Source organism: Erinaceus europaeus, chromosome X, assembly GCF_950295315.1.
Source record: "Erinaceus europaeus chromosome X, mEriEur2.1, whole genome shotgun sequence".
NCBI lineage: Eukaryota > Metazoa > Chordata > Mammalia > Eulipotyphla > Erinaceidae > Erinaceus > Erinaceus europaeus.
Window position 1 is genome coordinate 24,853,263 of NC_080185.1, and position 15,403 is coordinate 24,868,665.

Genomic DNA, 15,403 nt, shown 5'->3' on the forward strand with positions numbered 1-15,403 from the left:
AGAAAATCCACACATGGGACTCTCTTCAAGGGCTTTTAAAGGACACACCCAGGGCCAACAAAGAAACTAACTTGGATAGTGTGCTGCTTTGCCCTGTGCGCAACGTTGCCCAGGTTCCAGCCTGGCCCCTGCTGCATTGGAGGAAGCTTCACTGCTCTTGTCTCCTTCAGTCTCAGCCTCTCTCTCTCCCTCTCTCTCTCTCTCTCTCTCTCTCTCTGCCTCCAGTTTTACTGCTGGAGCTGAGTTCCCACGCTACAAATACACTACTCCTAGCAGCCATCTATGTCCCCCCCTCTTTTTTTCATTTTATTCAGTAAGACAGAAAAATTAAGAAAGGAGGGCAAATTAGAGAGGGAGAGAGAAAGATAGACACCTGCAGACTTGCTTCACTATGTGTGAAGCATCCTCCATGCAGGTGAAGGGTGGGGGCTCAAATTTGGGTCTTTGTGCATAATACTTTGTGAGCTTAACTGGGTGTGCCACTATCCAACCCCTGTCTTTCAGTCTCTCTATCCTCTCTGTCTCTATAAAGAGAGAGAGGGAGAGAGAGAGAGAGAACAAAAAGGAAAGAAAAAAGAGAAGAAGAGAAAAGAAAAGAACAAGCCCAGGGATTCATAGTGTAGGTTAGGAGAGCTGTTTTGATGACCCCTCTTTCAAGCCTTGTAGGCCACTCCAAGTAGCTTATGAAATGTCTCATATAATGGTGTGAAGTACGGTGAGCAGGTAAGTTGGTAGTTAGTGTGGACTGTCTGTATATCTATCTGTCTGTCTATCTATCTATCTATCTATCTATCTATCTATCTATCTATCTATCTATCTATTCATCTCTAGGTAGAGATAAAGAGGCAGATAGAAAAATGCCACAGTACCAAAACTTCCTCCAGTGTGGTAGGGATTGCTTTTGAACTTGAGTGGCATACATGACAAAGCATCACACTATCCAAGTGAGCTCTTTCTTTTTTTAAAGGGAAAAATGGCCACTGGGAGCAGTGAATTCAAAGTGCAGGTACAGTGATAACCTGGTGGCAATAATAAGATGATAATTTTATATAATTATATTTATAGTATATAGTTATCAGTATTAAAATATTTTTTTAAGTGGAAATTTTTTTAAAAGTGGAAATATACAATATTGTGTTCTTCAGGACAAAATGGATGGAACTAGAGGTGATTATGCTAGGTGAAATATGTCAAGAGGTAGAACATAATTATCAGATATGGTTTTGCTCATATGTGTGATCTAGATGAGTAAAGCAAATGAACTTGCAAAAACCATGGTAATCAAACTGTCTCTTGGACTTGATGAGAACTATGGGTAGTTATGGGATGTGAGAAGTGGTCAGAACTCTGTTGGAGAGTGTGTTAACTCACACAGACCCTGTACATGGATGTGAATTCATACCCTGAAAATCTTGTAATTTTGTAAAATGTTTTTAGATCAATAATCAAAGTGGGCTTTTTCATTGGCCTAGTGTGGTGTGTTGCTAAGAAAGCAGTAGGAGTGTAGTGGTTAAGAACAGAGGAAGTTTGTCAGGGATGTTGCTCAGTGGTAGAGCACAGGCCCTACTTATATGAGATCTTAAGTTCAGTCCTCAGTTGCCCTGCCCCATCCACAAAAAAAAAAGTCAACTAATAACCAAAAAAGAATAGTAGCAGCCAGTGATAGACTTGCAAGATTCTAATTTACTTGGTAATGACTAGCTGTGTGAGCTTGGACAAGTGGTTTAACTTCTCTGTGCTTCAGTTTCCTCACTGACTGCCCCCCGGCCCTGCCCCCCCACCCACAAATAACAGATAGCTAATTGTAATGTTTCTTTTATATTATTGCCAGGAGGATTCTACAAGATGATGTGCTTGCTTTCTTTATCTTTGGTTTTTGGACCAGAGCAAACACTCAGTTCTGACAGCTCCCTGCGACCAAGTGCTTTCCTTGGGACAAAAGAGTGCAAACCAAGATCCACTCTTGCACACACATCACATTTATGAGGCTCTGAGTTCAATTCTCAGCAACAACGTCCAACTACTAATTAATGGATTAATAGTGGATGAGCTGGGACTAGGTAATGGAGTGCACACATTACCTAAGGCACAAGTTCAAGCCCTCAGTCTCTGCTGCAGAGGGGAAACTTCACAAGCAGTAGAGCAATATAGGTGTTTCTCTCTCTCTCTCTCTCTCTCTCTCTCTCTCTCTCTCTCTCTCTCTCCCTTACCCTCTGTAAAGAAATGCCACTGAGAACGGTGGAATCACACAAGCATCAAACCCTAGTGACAACCCTGGCAGCAAATGTAAATGGGTAAAAATGAAAAATGACAATGAACCCAGAAAAAGTAAAGCATGTATTATCACAAATGCAAAAGATCAATATGGACAAAAAGAAAAGGCCAAGCCATCCCAATATCTCCCCATTCTTGCTCACCTTAAGTGGCCAGTCAACTATTTTCTTGTGAATCCATCGAAAAAAATTGTTTTTGCCTTTTATTTATTTATTGGATAGAGACAGCCAGAAATTGAGAGGGAGATGGAGACAGAGAGGGAGAGAGAGAGAGACAGAGAGCAGCCCTGTTTCACCACTCTCAAAGCTTTCCCCCTGCAGGTGGGGACCAGGGACTCAAGCCCCAGTCCTCAGATACTGTAACATGTGTGTTTAACCAGGTACACCGCCGCTTCACCCCTCCATCATTTTTTTTGTTTTGTTTTACTTTAACACAAGGTATATTAGAACCATACATATTCACGCACTATGAGCTCTTAACCACTATTTGTGTCTGTTGAAATTGTCTTGGTTCTGGTTTCCTACCAGCACATTAATGTCTGCATAGTATTCCATTGTAACACTCATTCTCTGTAGTTTGCACTAAGGAGAAACAGAGAGAGAGAGAGAGAGAGAGAGAGAAGAAATATTGTATGGTACTGGAGACTGAAACATTGAGACACCCAGCAGGATAATGCAAGAGCAGAGAGTTTTAAAATAGCACCACAAAATTCCTGTTGCTATAGGGCCAGTACTTTTGGTTTTCTGCTTTGTAGAGTAAATAAAATAAAGGCAGGTTTTAGGTCTAAGCCACAGGCCAGCTCTTCCCAACACTCCTGTAACCAGAAACCATGCTTAATTTACTAGAATCCTTTGAGGATTTAAATAGCATATGGATAGAGCGGAACAGGGGATGCTATTTCAACTTTCAAAAAAGTTTGGCAAGCTTTTCAACCCAAAACTGATTTTTTTTTTTTTAATTGAATCACCATGGCATTTGTGGGACAGTGTTTAGTCCTGGCTCTTTACCCATGGTTTGGAGATAAGAAACCAAAAAATAGAGCTAAAGGGGGGCACTGTTGTGGAATAGCAGGAAATAGTACAGTAGGACCATAAAGGATCAACCTCAAAATTAATTTGGTTTGATACTTAGAAATGATTTGGAAGACTACACAGGGCAAAATCGCTCTGCTAGCAGATGTCTTCATAATATTCCACTGAAGATCAGAAACTTTGGGAAGATACTTGGTTGGTAGGCATAGGCACCCCAGAGTCTCACCTCTCCAGAGCTCTACCCTGTAGGGAAAGATAGAAACAGGCTGGGGGTATGGATCAGCATGCCAATACTCATGTCTAGCAGAGAAGCAATTACAGAATCCAGAACTTACACCTTCTGCACCCCCCATACCTCCAGAGAAGGGGAGCAATATTAAGGACAATGACTAGAGAGCTCTGAACTCCAATTCCATCAGGACCCAAAGAGAGAAGAAGAAAAAAGGACATTCAAAAGTAGCCATAGGTGTGGGATGCGACTTAGAAAGGAAGAGGAGACAGTACTATAGTGGGGGAAAAGTTGGGGGGAGGGGCAAATTATATATATAGACAATTATAGAAATAACAGTCAACTTGTATCTTTGATCTTGAGAGAACCACTGCAGTTTCCAATGGAGGTAATGGGGAAACAGAACTCTGGCAGTAAAAATGGTGTGGAATTATACTCCTGTTGTCTCATAATTTTGTAAATCAATATTAAATCATTAATAATAAGAAAAAAGTGGCCCACAAGCTTCAATGTGGACAAGTATAAGGATATGGCTCTAGGGACACATTCCTGGACTTGATTTTGAAAGGGTTACAGTGAGCACCATCTTTTGATCTGTGGCTAAGGTCTCTGATGCAGGTATCGATCAGTAAGTATAAAGAAAAAGCATAATGGCTTTGCAGATTATAAGGCATAAAAGAGGAGGCTAATAGTTTGCTGATTCCCATCAGATAGAGATGTTTCTTTACAGTTCTTTAACACCCTTTCCAAAAGGAAACTGGTATTTGGTGGTTGGTATTCTGTGTATTCACTAGCTTTTAACATTAAAAAAATTTGAGTATGCTCGGCTACCAGGTTGGGGGGGGTGGAGGGAGAAAACTACAATCAAAATTGCAATCAAATGTTCTCTTTAACCTCACTGCAACGTACTGTCCTTTTCCAAGGAAAATGTTTCATTATGAAAGTCAGGACTAGATTTTCTGGCCTCCTCTGCTACCATACATGTTTTTTCAAAGAATGTCCTTAATATTGGCAGGTACATTAAATCATGGAAAGGAACATCTAATGGAATCAGATCAATATCTTCTGTAGCTGTGAAATTTTCAATAATAAAATAATGAGCTCTGCCCTGGTCACCTCACAGTATGGTTGAGAAGCTCAAATTAGTTGAGTGTTGTGAAACTGCTTTGTGAAGTGCTGTGTGAAAATAGAGTAAAATTAATTATTCATTGCACATCCTAAGAAATGTGAATGGATTGAATTTGAGGAGCCTATTCTTTATAGATATTTGTGCAAATGTGCAAAGATTGCTATACAAGGATGTTCTAGTCAGCATTGTTTACATTAGCAAAATAGTAGAGTTCTATTATTCACTAGTAACAGATCAGATAAGCAAATGATGTTGATAGACAATAGACTAAAAGAGAAAGCACAAGTTTGTTCTACTATATCCAGGATATTGGCTATGTGTTGAAAAGTTATATATCAGTCTTATTCTCATTTTGTTTGAGATTATATGCTGGTAGATACATATGAAAAAAGACTTAGAAGAGTATAGCATCAAGCTTCTAATTACGATTCTTTCTTGGAATTCTAGGTTGACAGGGAGACTTTTATATCATGCTTGCTTATTCATATACCCTTTGAATTGTGCCCAATGATCACTATTATTTTGCTTCTCAACTATGAAGGTTGAATTAAATTATAAGAAATATGAATTTTTCTCTTAACTAGACTACCCTTTTTCTAAGTTGTTTTAAGTGTATAAAGTGAGGGCAAAGGACCAACAGATCTTTTCTATTTCTTTAAGAAAGCAGTCCATTATCAGGATCAGGAAAAAACAAATAAAAGTTCAGAAACACTTTTCCTTCTTGGTAATGGAGTTCTGGTCTTTACACATGATGAAAGAGAAAGGAAGACATGAAATCTGTCTCTTTCATGTTTGTTTGCTTTGTTTTGCAATCTGAGGAGTCTCAGATTCAAAGAAACTACCACCTCAGTAGTAACTTACTGTCCCAGTCAGAGCTGGCAAGACCTCACACTGAAAGACCCTGAGAGATATGGCAAGTGTGATCTTGGAAGCCTTGAAACTTCAATTATGAAGTCAAGGCCATGATTTATCCTGGGGGAACACATGAAAATCTTCCTTTGAGTCAGGTGTTCTGTCTTCCCATGAAGAACACAAACAGAAAGAGGTTGACAGGCAGAGTTGATGCTACAGAGAACTTGAGAAAGTTTCCTGAAATACGTCCCAGCTCTGAGGTCTTCAGAAAATGGTAGAAGAAGGAAGAGGTAAAGACTATCTTTCAAATGAGTAGAATGGGTGCTTGCAGTTTGCAGGGTTCTTTCTGTGTGCCTTGCTGGTCTTCTCTTAGCATAATTGTTAACATTTGGTATTGCCATTGACCTCTATTATTCTTGGCTTCCTCTTCACTGAAGGTTCAAGGGTAGATATCTTGTCTGTCTTCTTCATTGGTGTCTCTCTAACACCTAGGAAAAAAAAACATTGAATCAATGTTTGCCTGTTGAATGAATATTCTCCATTCAATTAGATTTTCTGGGGGTGTTCTACATTTGTACCACAGGAGTGCATAGAGCTTGTGGTCATATTGACCTTTGGAGCTAGATACAGTGAACTTTCACTCTGCTTGGGACTCTCATGTGACAAATATTTTCTCTTCCTTCACCTTTCCAGATACAGCCAAAAAGCAGCAAGGAATGGAATGAAAAATCAATTCAACCTCCATGAACTGAAAATGAAGGGCCCTGAGCCAGTGGTCAGTCAAATTATCGACAAACTGAAGCATATTAACCAGGTATGTGGTCTAGGCAAAAATAAGTAAATAAGTAAATAAATAAAATAAATACATGAAATGTCACAAAAGTAAGAGATGGACAGTCCACTGTTACAGCTATAATCTTGGACCTATAGAGAGACAACCATTGTGTATTTTCTTCAGACATCCTCTACGCTAGAAAGGACTCCTAACTCTCATTTTTACCCCACATTTCAATTTTATTGTTAGTAATGCGATATTAGGAAATGCTTGGAAAATCAAGGGGAGACTCTCTCACAGTCCTACTACTCTATTCTGTTCTTATTTTTACATGTTCTTTTCTAATACCCGTCCAGAAAATCACATCCACGTAACCATTGTTTATATTTATAAAAGAGCTCAATAGATTCATATGCTACATAGACATTTTATATAATAGGAAATATATAAGTGATTTGTAGTTTATCAAATTAACACTATATTGGAAGCACCTTTTTTTTTCATGCTGCCATATATCTTGATAGTACTCTCTTTTGGAGCTCCATATGATCCGTGTAAGTGTTCGTCAAAATAAATCAGCCTGATTTTGCTGCATATTCACATTGCTTTGATTTTTTTTACCATCATAATTTAAGCTGCCTATTCACACACAATGCTTTCCCTTGATCTTCGGTCCTTTTCCTAAAATACTGGAGTGGTTGAGATAAAGGATCTGAGCATTTTGATGCTTGACTCCAAATTGCTTTCAATGGGGGACCTGCCAGCTTTCACTGCCACCAGCAAGATACAAAAGGACCAGCTCCACTGTCCCTTTGCCAACTTCTGACTCACTGCCACACATAAAGACACCCACAGATTCTCCTGACCTGGACTTCAAGTTGTTGTTTTTTTCCCCTCTCATATCATAACATAATAGAAGTTAGTTGTACCACTTGCTTGTGATTGCTTTGCGGTCACAATAGAAAAATGTCACCATATACCTAAGTTACAGTGCCCCTGCCCCATGATCCATGAGTGGAAGGGCCCCAACACCACTGACTTCTGTTTGTCTCCTAGGATAAGTTTAATGAAACCCAGCTCCTTATGCAAGGACAGAGGTTTCAGTATGATGACATTGGCATGATTTTTTTTTTTCCATCTGAGGCTTAACTGAGACACTTTTGTGATTCTCTGAAAATATTTGCAAGGGTTTACTTTCTGATAGTGGTGTATTTCACTGCAAATGACATTAGGAAAGGATTTACAGTGAACTTGACTGTGACTCCAATAGTGCCTAATAAAGTGCTCTGTGCTCGGTGAGCACTTCTTAAATAGTCTCTTGGAGACTGTGTGGTATAGTGCAAAGAATATGGCCTTTTGGTTTAGATGGATCTGGATTTAGCCCCAGTTCTTCCTAAGAGACATAACTTGGGCAAATCATTTAACCTCTCTGAGCTTTAGTTATCTGATATGTAATATGTTAAACTGTCAAAATCTCCCCTACAAGCTTATTGTAAGAGGTTGCATATATCATACATATCACTATATAAATCAATATTACATATAATTTATATGCACATATATGTGAATAAATAATTACATGTGCATGACAGATGGTAAGTGGCAGTTAAGGTGGTTATATTCAGGATTTTCTCTTTAAACAAGACAAGTTTGAAAGGGAGCAAAATTCCAAGGCTTTTGGTCCTAATTTTGTATACTTACCAATTCTTTGGATGCATCTCATCTTTTCTTTCTTGTATTTTTCTTTCTTTTACCTCTTTCTGAATTCTAGGCACAAATGTTGAAATCACTTCATAGCTAAAGGGCCTTTTATTGTCAGAGCTGGAAATGTCACACTGATAATTCCTTTCTTCTATCCATAGCCACTATGGTGTGTGTGAACGCCTTTGGTTCTCTCACAAATACCATCAAGCAAACAATTAATTCTCTCATTGATAGACCAGTTTTACCTGTTTAAGCTATGCTGTTGAGATTGGTTGGACTCCAGACACCCACACTGATTTTTTTCTTCCCTTGTCTGAGTTACATTATATGACCAGAACACATTATTTCAGACCTCCAATAAAATTTCGTATTTTGGCTATGATTCAATTTGAAAGTGAAACACTTTAGATAAGCCATAAAGAAAAATACTGTGTTGATGTTATGCCTGTGGTAACAATTTTGTGTTGTATTTATTTATGATTTAGAAATATTTTAAATTATTTTATGTCCTGTAAGTATACCTGCTTATAGTGGGAAAAAAGTTCAACCTGGAATTATATATGATACAGTACTGCTACAGAATCAGGTTTTGCAGGAACTTACTATTACTCAATATGTCATCCTTTCTGCTCCCACCCCCGGGAGGTAAATGATGAATAACATTCATCCATTTTTTATAGCTAGGGAAACTGAGGCAGGATGCCATTAAAGGCTGTGGGGACAAGCTTCCAAGTCATCCAGTGAATTCAGTTGAAAGTTTGATCAATCACCCAGATGTTGTTTCCTATACATTGCCAAACATCTGCATTCACTGAATGCCTGACTAAAATTGGCCTCATATTCTAGTGAGGTAAACTCAAAGTTAGTTTGCTCAAGCTCACATGTGAGTGGTGAATCCACGGAGGGTAATGTTACTTTCCCAAGCCCTTTGCTTCGTGCTGCATCTATTCCTCTATTCCGCTACAGTAGGGTGTTCTAGCATGTACAGCTATAAATACAGAGATGCTTCTTTCTGCCAGTGCATGTATATCATGTGTGTCCACCCAGATGGACTAGACCATTTATGAGCACATCCCAAAATAACTCTTCAACAGCCTTCCATGGAAATTCTCAGCTGCCTCCTTTCAGGTTACAGTTGCTGTTGACAGCACTGGAAAGAATATACTCACTAAGGGAATAAAGTAACACCATTTCCACGTTGACAGTCCCATGGTGGAACCTTGAGGGGATGGCTTCAGGGTCAAACCTAGACCCCTTTCCTGGGAAGGCCTGCAGGTGGGGAGTGTCCTCCCCATCCCCTTCCAAGCAAGAGTTCATGTGTAACTTTCCCACGATCGGAAATGAAGACCTTTTTATTTTACTATTTTTAAAATTTCCTTTTCAGTTTCTAATTTCTGTGCGGATTTATTGTCTTGTGTTAGTAGAGGGCGTGAACTCTCTTAAGTCTTCAGTGTCAGTGCTAGAATTTGTTTAAACTGAATTTTATTTTTGTTAGTGTTCTGCTTCAAGGCTTCTGTATGGAGAGAAGACCCCCACAAATACCAGAGATGATCACAATACATGCTTACCTGCAGAAGCCTTGGGGACTATGGGCCATTTATCCTCTAATCCAGTGCCACTGGCAATGTTTTTGTTTTCTCTCTTTACGAATTACTATGCAGTTACGCTAATTTAGCAGTCCCTAAACTCCTATGGAAATTAATATTCTCAAGGAAAGCCTAGTTACTTATTGTCTCTTCCCACTTTCAATTTAGCTTCAAATGAAATTCAAAAATATATATATTTTCTTGTTCATTGTAAGCAGTTGAAACCAGAGCAGTCAATAATACCTACTCATTTGATGGCAGAGTTTTTCATTCAGTTGGTCTGTTTGGGATGGTTGAAATGTCCTGTTGAATGCTGGAGGGAGTAGACAAGATGGCCTCTTAAGATTCCTTCCAGCTGTGTGATTCCATGATTTGTGGCTCAAGGTCAGGCTTTAACCTAGCCCCGTCTTGTGAACAAGTCTCAGGACTTTATTCTCCATCCGGCCACTCTTTGTAAAACAACCTGTTCCCAGGTTACCTCCTTCTACATTGTAACCTCTCATAGTTTCAGAAGCTCTTCCCTTCCCACCAGTCTTCCAGCCTAGGCAGATAGAACTTAAACCTGCCCTCCCCCACCTACCCACCCACCCACCCAATTCTTTTGCCCTCCTGCCTTGTTCTCATTAGGTTATGAAAACATTAAACTATAATGTTTTCAATCACCTCTAAGTTCCCCTTGTCCAGGTACAGATGGATAACCTGTCTTTGGGCCATGTTAACCATATTGCTTCATATGAATAATAACTTGTACAGCATAAATCAGTTTGTAAAGTTCTTTCACATACATTCAATATATTGATCTGTACAATGGCACTCAGAGGCAAGCATGAATGAAGAAACTATGACACTAAGAGGCCACGTGCCCTACAGTACGTGGCAGGGCTAGACCTGGTCTCCAGCACTTCTAATTTTCATCTCTGCTCTTTCTTATTCCTAAAAACCTCAGCATAGCTTGCAGAGGTGTGGCACGATCCACATGTAAAAATTTGCAGGAGTACAAATAGCCAAAACTTCTTAAATTAATGATCTTCAAGCCTCTAGTACACTGATTTCTGTTGGTCTGCAATCAGAAATCAATAGCAAAAAAACAATAAACACGTTGTCTACCGTATTGTTGTTGCTATTTTCCAAATCTTAATTGGTAGCTTTCCTAGAAAACGAATACCACATTGTATGATATGGAAGCTGAGGGACTTTGTGGAAATGATAAAAAGTATGGGCACTAGAAAACTTTTCTACTAGCTCTTCCTAATTCACAATATGTCAGACTTCCCAAGGAAAGTCTAAAATGCAGACCAAACAGTTGAATATCTCCCTTCTGCCACCACCCCCATAAATATCTGAACTATATTTCTAAGATACCTGGTGACAACTCTGGTATCTTGAAAAGAAAGAAAATTTAAAAAAATGCTTCTGAAGTAGAAAGCTAAGATTTTTTTTTTTTTTAGTAAGTTAAATGGTAATGTTGTTAAATGACAGGGACTTACCCAGGAATTCCTTAGCATGGGATTTTTAAAAATCTTTAAATGAATCTCAGGCATGATAGAAACACTCCAAGTAACTTTTTATACCATAGTCTGTTCACAGTAAAACCAGTCAGTTTCATAAAACTCTGGCCAAGCCCAATGGCTGAGAGAAAAGCCAATGCTGATCTGAAATTTCTACATGAAAGGAAAAGCCTTTAGAGAGTCAAATTTGAATAAAAGACCTTCCCAAATGGAATTACGTCCCAGTGCCTGTCACACTTCTTCACATACAAATAGCATGGGAGAACTCTAGTAATTGCCTTTTCCTATGGAGCCAGAATGAGTGTGTGTGTGTGTGTGTGTGAAAGACAGAGTATCTACAATGGCATGTTAACAAGAGCCAATGAATGACTTCTGAGTTACAAAAGGACAATGTGAGTTGGTCTTTAAATACCAGACCTAGACTCCGTGGAGCTAAACATTATTTCATGAAGTAAAGGGAATTAGCTGATGCATTCCAAAACACATTTATCATTAAAAAATCTTCTGTCATTTTGCTTAATAGCCTGCAAAATAATTACAATGTCTAGTGACTTTGGGGAGCATGTGTTTTTAATATCTTCATTACTATGTACAACTTAATAACACTACACCAAGAATTCCCAAGTATTTCATATTAAATTTCTTGAAAATGAACTGTTTGTTATATTTAGAACACACAGGATTAAAGATATTTAAATTGGGTCATGTATTTTAATCCCTGCATATTAAATTAATTTACTCAAAAATGGAAGATGAGTTAGGATTGGAAAACCTAAATATCATTGGTAACGGAGTTATGGTGATCTTGATTTAGCAACAAAAGGGAAAACATTCTCTCTCCCTTTTTTAAATCATAGTATTACACTTTTTTCACAAGTTTCCCCCCCAGTTTAGAAGTATTGGCAGTGTTAGCTATGGAATAACACATTCTACATTTGAAAAGGGAATTCTACCAAAGTATAAAGGCTACCAGCTTTACAAAGTTAGAAATATATTTCCAGGAGGCCAGGCAGTAGCGCAGCAGATTAAGTGCACATGGCATGAAGTGCAGGGACTGGTGTAAGGATCCTGGTTCTAGCCCCTGGCTTCCCACCTACATGGAGGGTCACATCACAAGCGGTGAAGCAGGTTTGCAGGTGTCTATCTTTCCCACTCTCTGTCTCCCCCCCCCTTGATTTTTCTCTGTTCTGTCCAACAACATCAACAGCAATAACAACAATAACAACAACAAGGGCAACAAAAATGGGAAAAAATGGCCTCCAGGAGCAGTGAATTCATAGTGTAGGAACTGAACTCCAGTGATAACTCTGGAGGATATATATATATCCTTCAGAGTTTGGATTTATATATATTTCCAAACTAGCTACAAAATTCATAAGATCTTATATTCTGTTTATATTTACCTACTGGTCAAATGCAACACAACATTTTCAAATAAATGGTTATTTACAGTTGCTCTGTGCCCCCCATAAAATTTTACCACAAGCAGTACAGTAGTATATTTAATATTGGGTTGTTGGAAAAGTCATGGCAGATTTTTTTCTATGCAAAAATGTGTCACAACTTTTTCAAAACCCCAAGTTTTTACAAGCAATATTTGTGAAATTCAGATATAACTTTACCTGAAACATAATTATGAATATACATCTTGCCCATGGACTGTAAGCTTTTAAAATCTAGGATCACACATATAAGCGTTTCTTCTAGCACATATATAACATTGTCATATATCTTCACTTCACAGATAAGAAAATTAAGCCAAGAGAGAGTAAAGACTTGTCTAAAGTCATACTGGTAAAAACAAACAAAACAATGAAAAACAAAACCAGCCTTAGAACTGGGAAATAAACAGATCAACATTCTGTAATGTCATTGCTCTCCTTCCAAAGTCTTTTGTATAATGCAAGCCATGCTTGCAAACATCTAAGTACATTCTCTTATAAGGTGCTTCCAGTCATAGGAGAATATTTAAGGAGTTTGCCTTTGGAATACAGCATAAAGCATGGCATGAATATGTTAATTACTTTACTCTTATTATGGATGTTAACCAGGCCTTGGTCATCACGAGTGTACCTCAGGGCTCACCACCTCATTAATCCCACAGGGTACTTGCTGTACTTGCATGAGTGTGAGGTGGGGGTGGGAGGGAGTGCCTTTGGTAGGGAGGAGCATGGACCAAAAAGCAGGCAGAGGCAATATAGCCTGGTTGTTTGTGGTTTGATACCCACTCACAGATTTGGGCTCCTGTCCACAGTCAGAATCAAACATCAACTCACATACTATGGATCTCAACTCCTCCACCTTCCTGAGCACCCCACAGTAATGTATTTAGTACCCTGTTCCACCATCCAGAATAGGCAGAATTAGTATTGTATTAGTCAGTGGGCTCATGTGTCATTTAGCTCAGTTGTTTAGGCAGCGTATTCAGATCGTGTTCCTGGGGAGAAGAGATGTGGGAGAGGTGTTCTGGGGGTTGTTCTGAGTCCTTTATTTCTGTTTTAACTAGAACAGTGACATTTTTTTCAATCTGCTTGATGTACTGATCTTCTAAATAGCATTTCACTTAAGCTGAGGGATCCACCTGCTAAATCAATACAAATTTCAGGGTGCCCTTGAAACTAATGTTAAAGATTCCATTCCACATGAGTCATTTATTCATTTGAGGGTTTATTCAATGAATATACTAGACATGTAGAATACATAGGCTCTCCCAGAATGCCTTCTAATCTCTCTGTCAGCCATATCCTAAAATTAACTAATGGTCAAAATGGAGACCCAGTGGGAAAATGTGAGTGGTTTGGTGGAAATTACATTCCTACTGAAAATAATATTTTTATTATCAAGTGAAATGTTTATTATTGTAAAGCTCCTATTCTCCTGTTTGTGAACCAAAGATGTTTCTTTGAAGCTGTGGACCAGCACATTTAAGCATTCCTTGCGCCTATCACTAAGATTTTGACACATTCAGTGTACTGAGGCCTATGGTTTTCAGAGACTTAACTTTCAGCTGTGACTATATCTGATATATGACCAGCAGTGTTTTCATACTCACTGTAGGCTCAGTGTTAGTACTTAATGAAAATGAAGCAGAATTAACTGTGTCCATTATGTATCCCTAACTATATGAATTATTTATCTAGCCGCCACAGTGATTTTGCATAGCAACTGTTAAGTGGAATAGTTCCAATTAATGTCTAAAGTGAAAAGTACGTTTATTATTCATAAGTGCTAGATTTTGTTGGATAATTTCCTAATACTGCTAGAATATGATCTTGTTTGTTTAATTAGTTGATGTAGCTTTCATTTTTTTCATAGTCCATATGTTGCTAGGTTGCTGCTTTTCAGACTAATATCTGTTCTGTAATACAAGCCAGCAATTGACAACATCAAGAAAATCTCAGGAAATTGCCATTGTAGTGTTGCACAAATAATGAAGCCCAAATTCAGATCAGTTACATCTATGGCTATCATAATAGCACTGTCATAAAATTTGAGTCACCACAAAAAATAGAAGAACCAGAAGACAGAAGTTGAGCACTTTTTCATCTTCACCTTTACTAAGTAGTCAAAATAGAAGCCATAAATCAGGGAAGTTAGTATCACATATCTGCAAAATCATGGACTAGACTTGTGGAAATCATGAGCTTTCAGAAGCCACCATGATGGTTACTATGAGTCACTGTGGGCTCACTCCTAAAAAATCAGTCTCTCTCTCTCTCTCTCTCTCCCTCTCTCTCTCTCTCTGTGTGTGTGTGTGTGTGTGTGTGTGTGTGTGTGTGTGTGTGTGTGTGTGTGTGTGTGTGTGTGAATTGTTTATAGATCAGAAGGATAGCATAAACACAAGATGTCTATACTTCAGTGAGTTGTTTGGGGGTCCTGACACCAATTTGCCAATATGGAGGTAGATTCCGACAAACCATGGTCTTGAATGTCAGTAAGGTTTCTTATATTTTTGATTCAATTCGGATACTCTCTACATAGAGATAACTTCAAGTTGTGCAGGTTAAGTACTCAGTCCCACAAAATTGCCCATCACCCTCCACTACAGAGGCAAGTTGCAAGCCCAAGTTACTTGCCTGTGCTTCTGACTGACAATAGGATGGGTATGCCAGAAACCCTCCCCTTGAACTCTATGAAAATGCCTATGGAAAGTGGAGATTTGTTAACCTTACTTTTGATGACAGCCTGTATATCAGAGGCTCCTATGATCTACTTCTTGGATTTAATTACTTTGCTAGGGCTGCTCACAGAACTCAGAGAAATATTTTGCATATTAGATAAGTGGTCTATTATAAAAGAATGTATGTCATAAACA

General features: G+C 38.6%; 1 protein-coding gene across 1 annotated transcript in view; it reads left to right on the plus strand.

Annotated features, from left to right (window-relative positions):
* Positions 1-15,403, plus strand: part of GPC3 (glypican 3) — a 465,788-nt gene that overhangs the window by 336,352 nt on the left and 114,033 nt on the right. Inside the window, exon 6 of the mRNA XM_007517010.2 lies at positions 6,209-6,329. Coding sequence (XP_007517072.1) covers positions 6,209-6,329 — 121 coding nt within the window. The remainder of the gene's footprint in view (positions 1-6,208; positions 6,330-15,403) is intronic.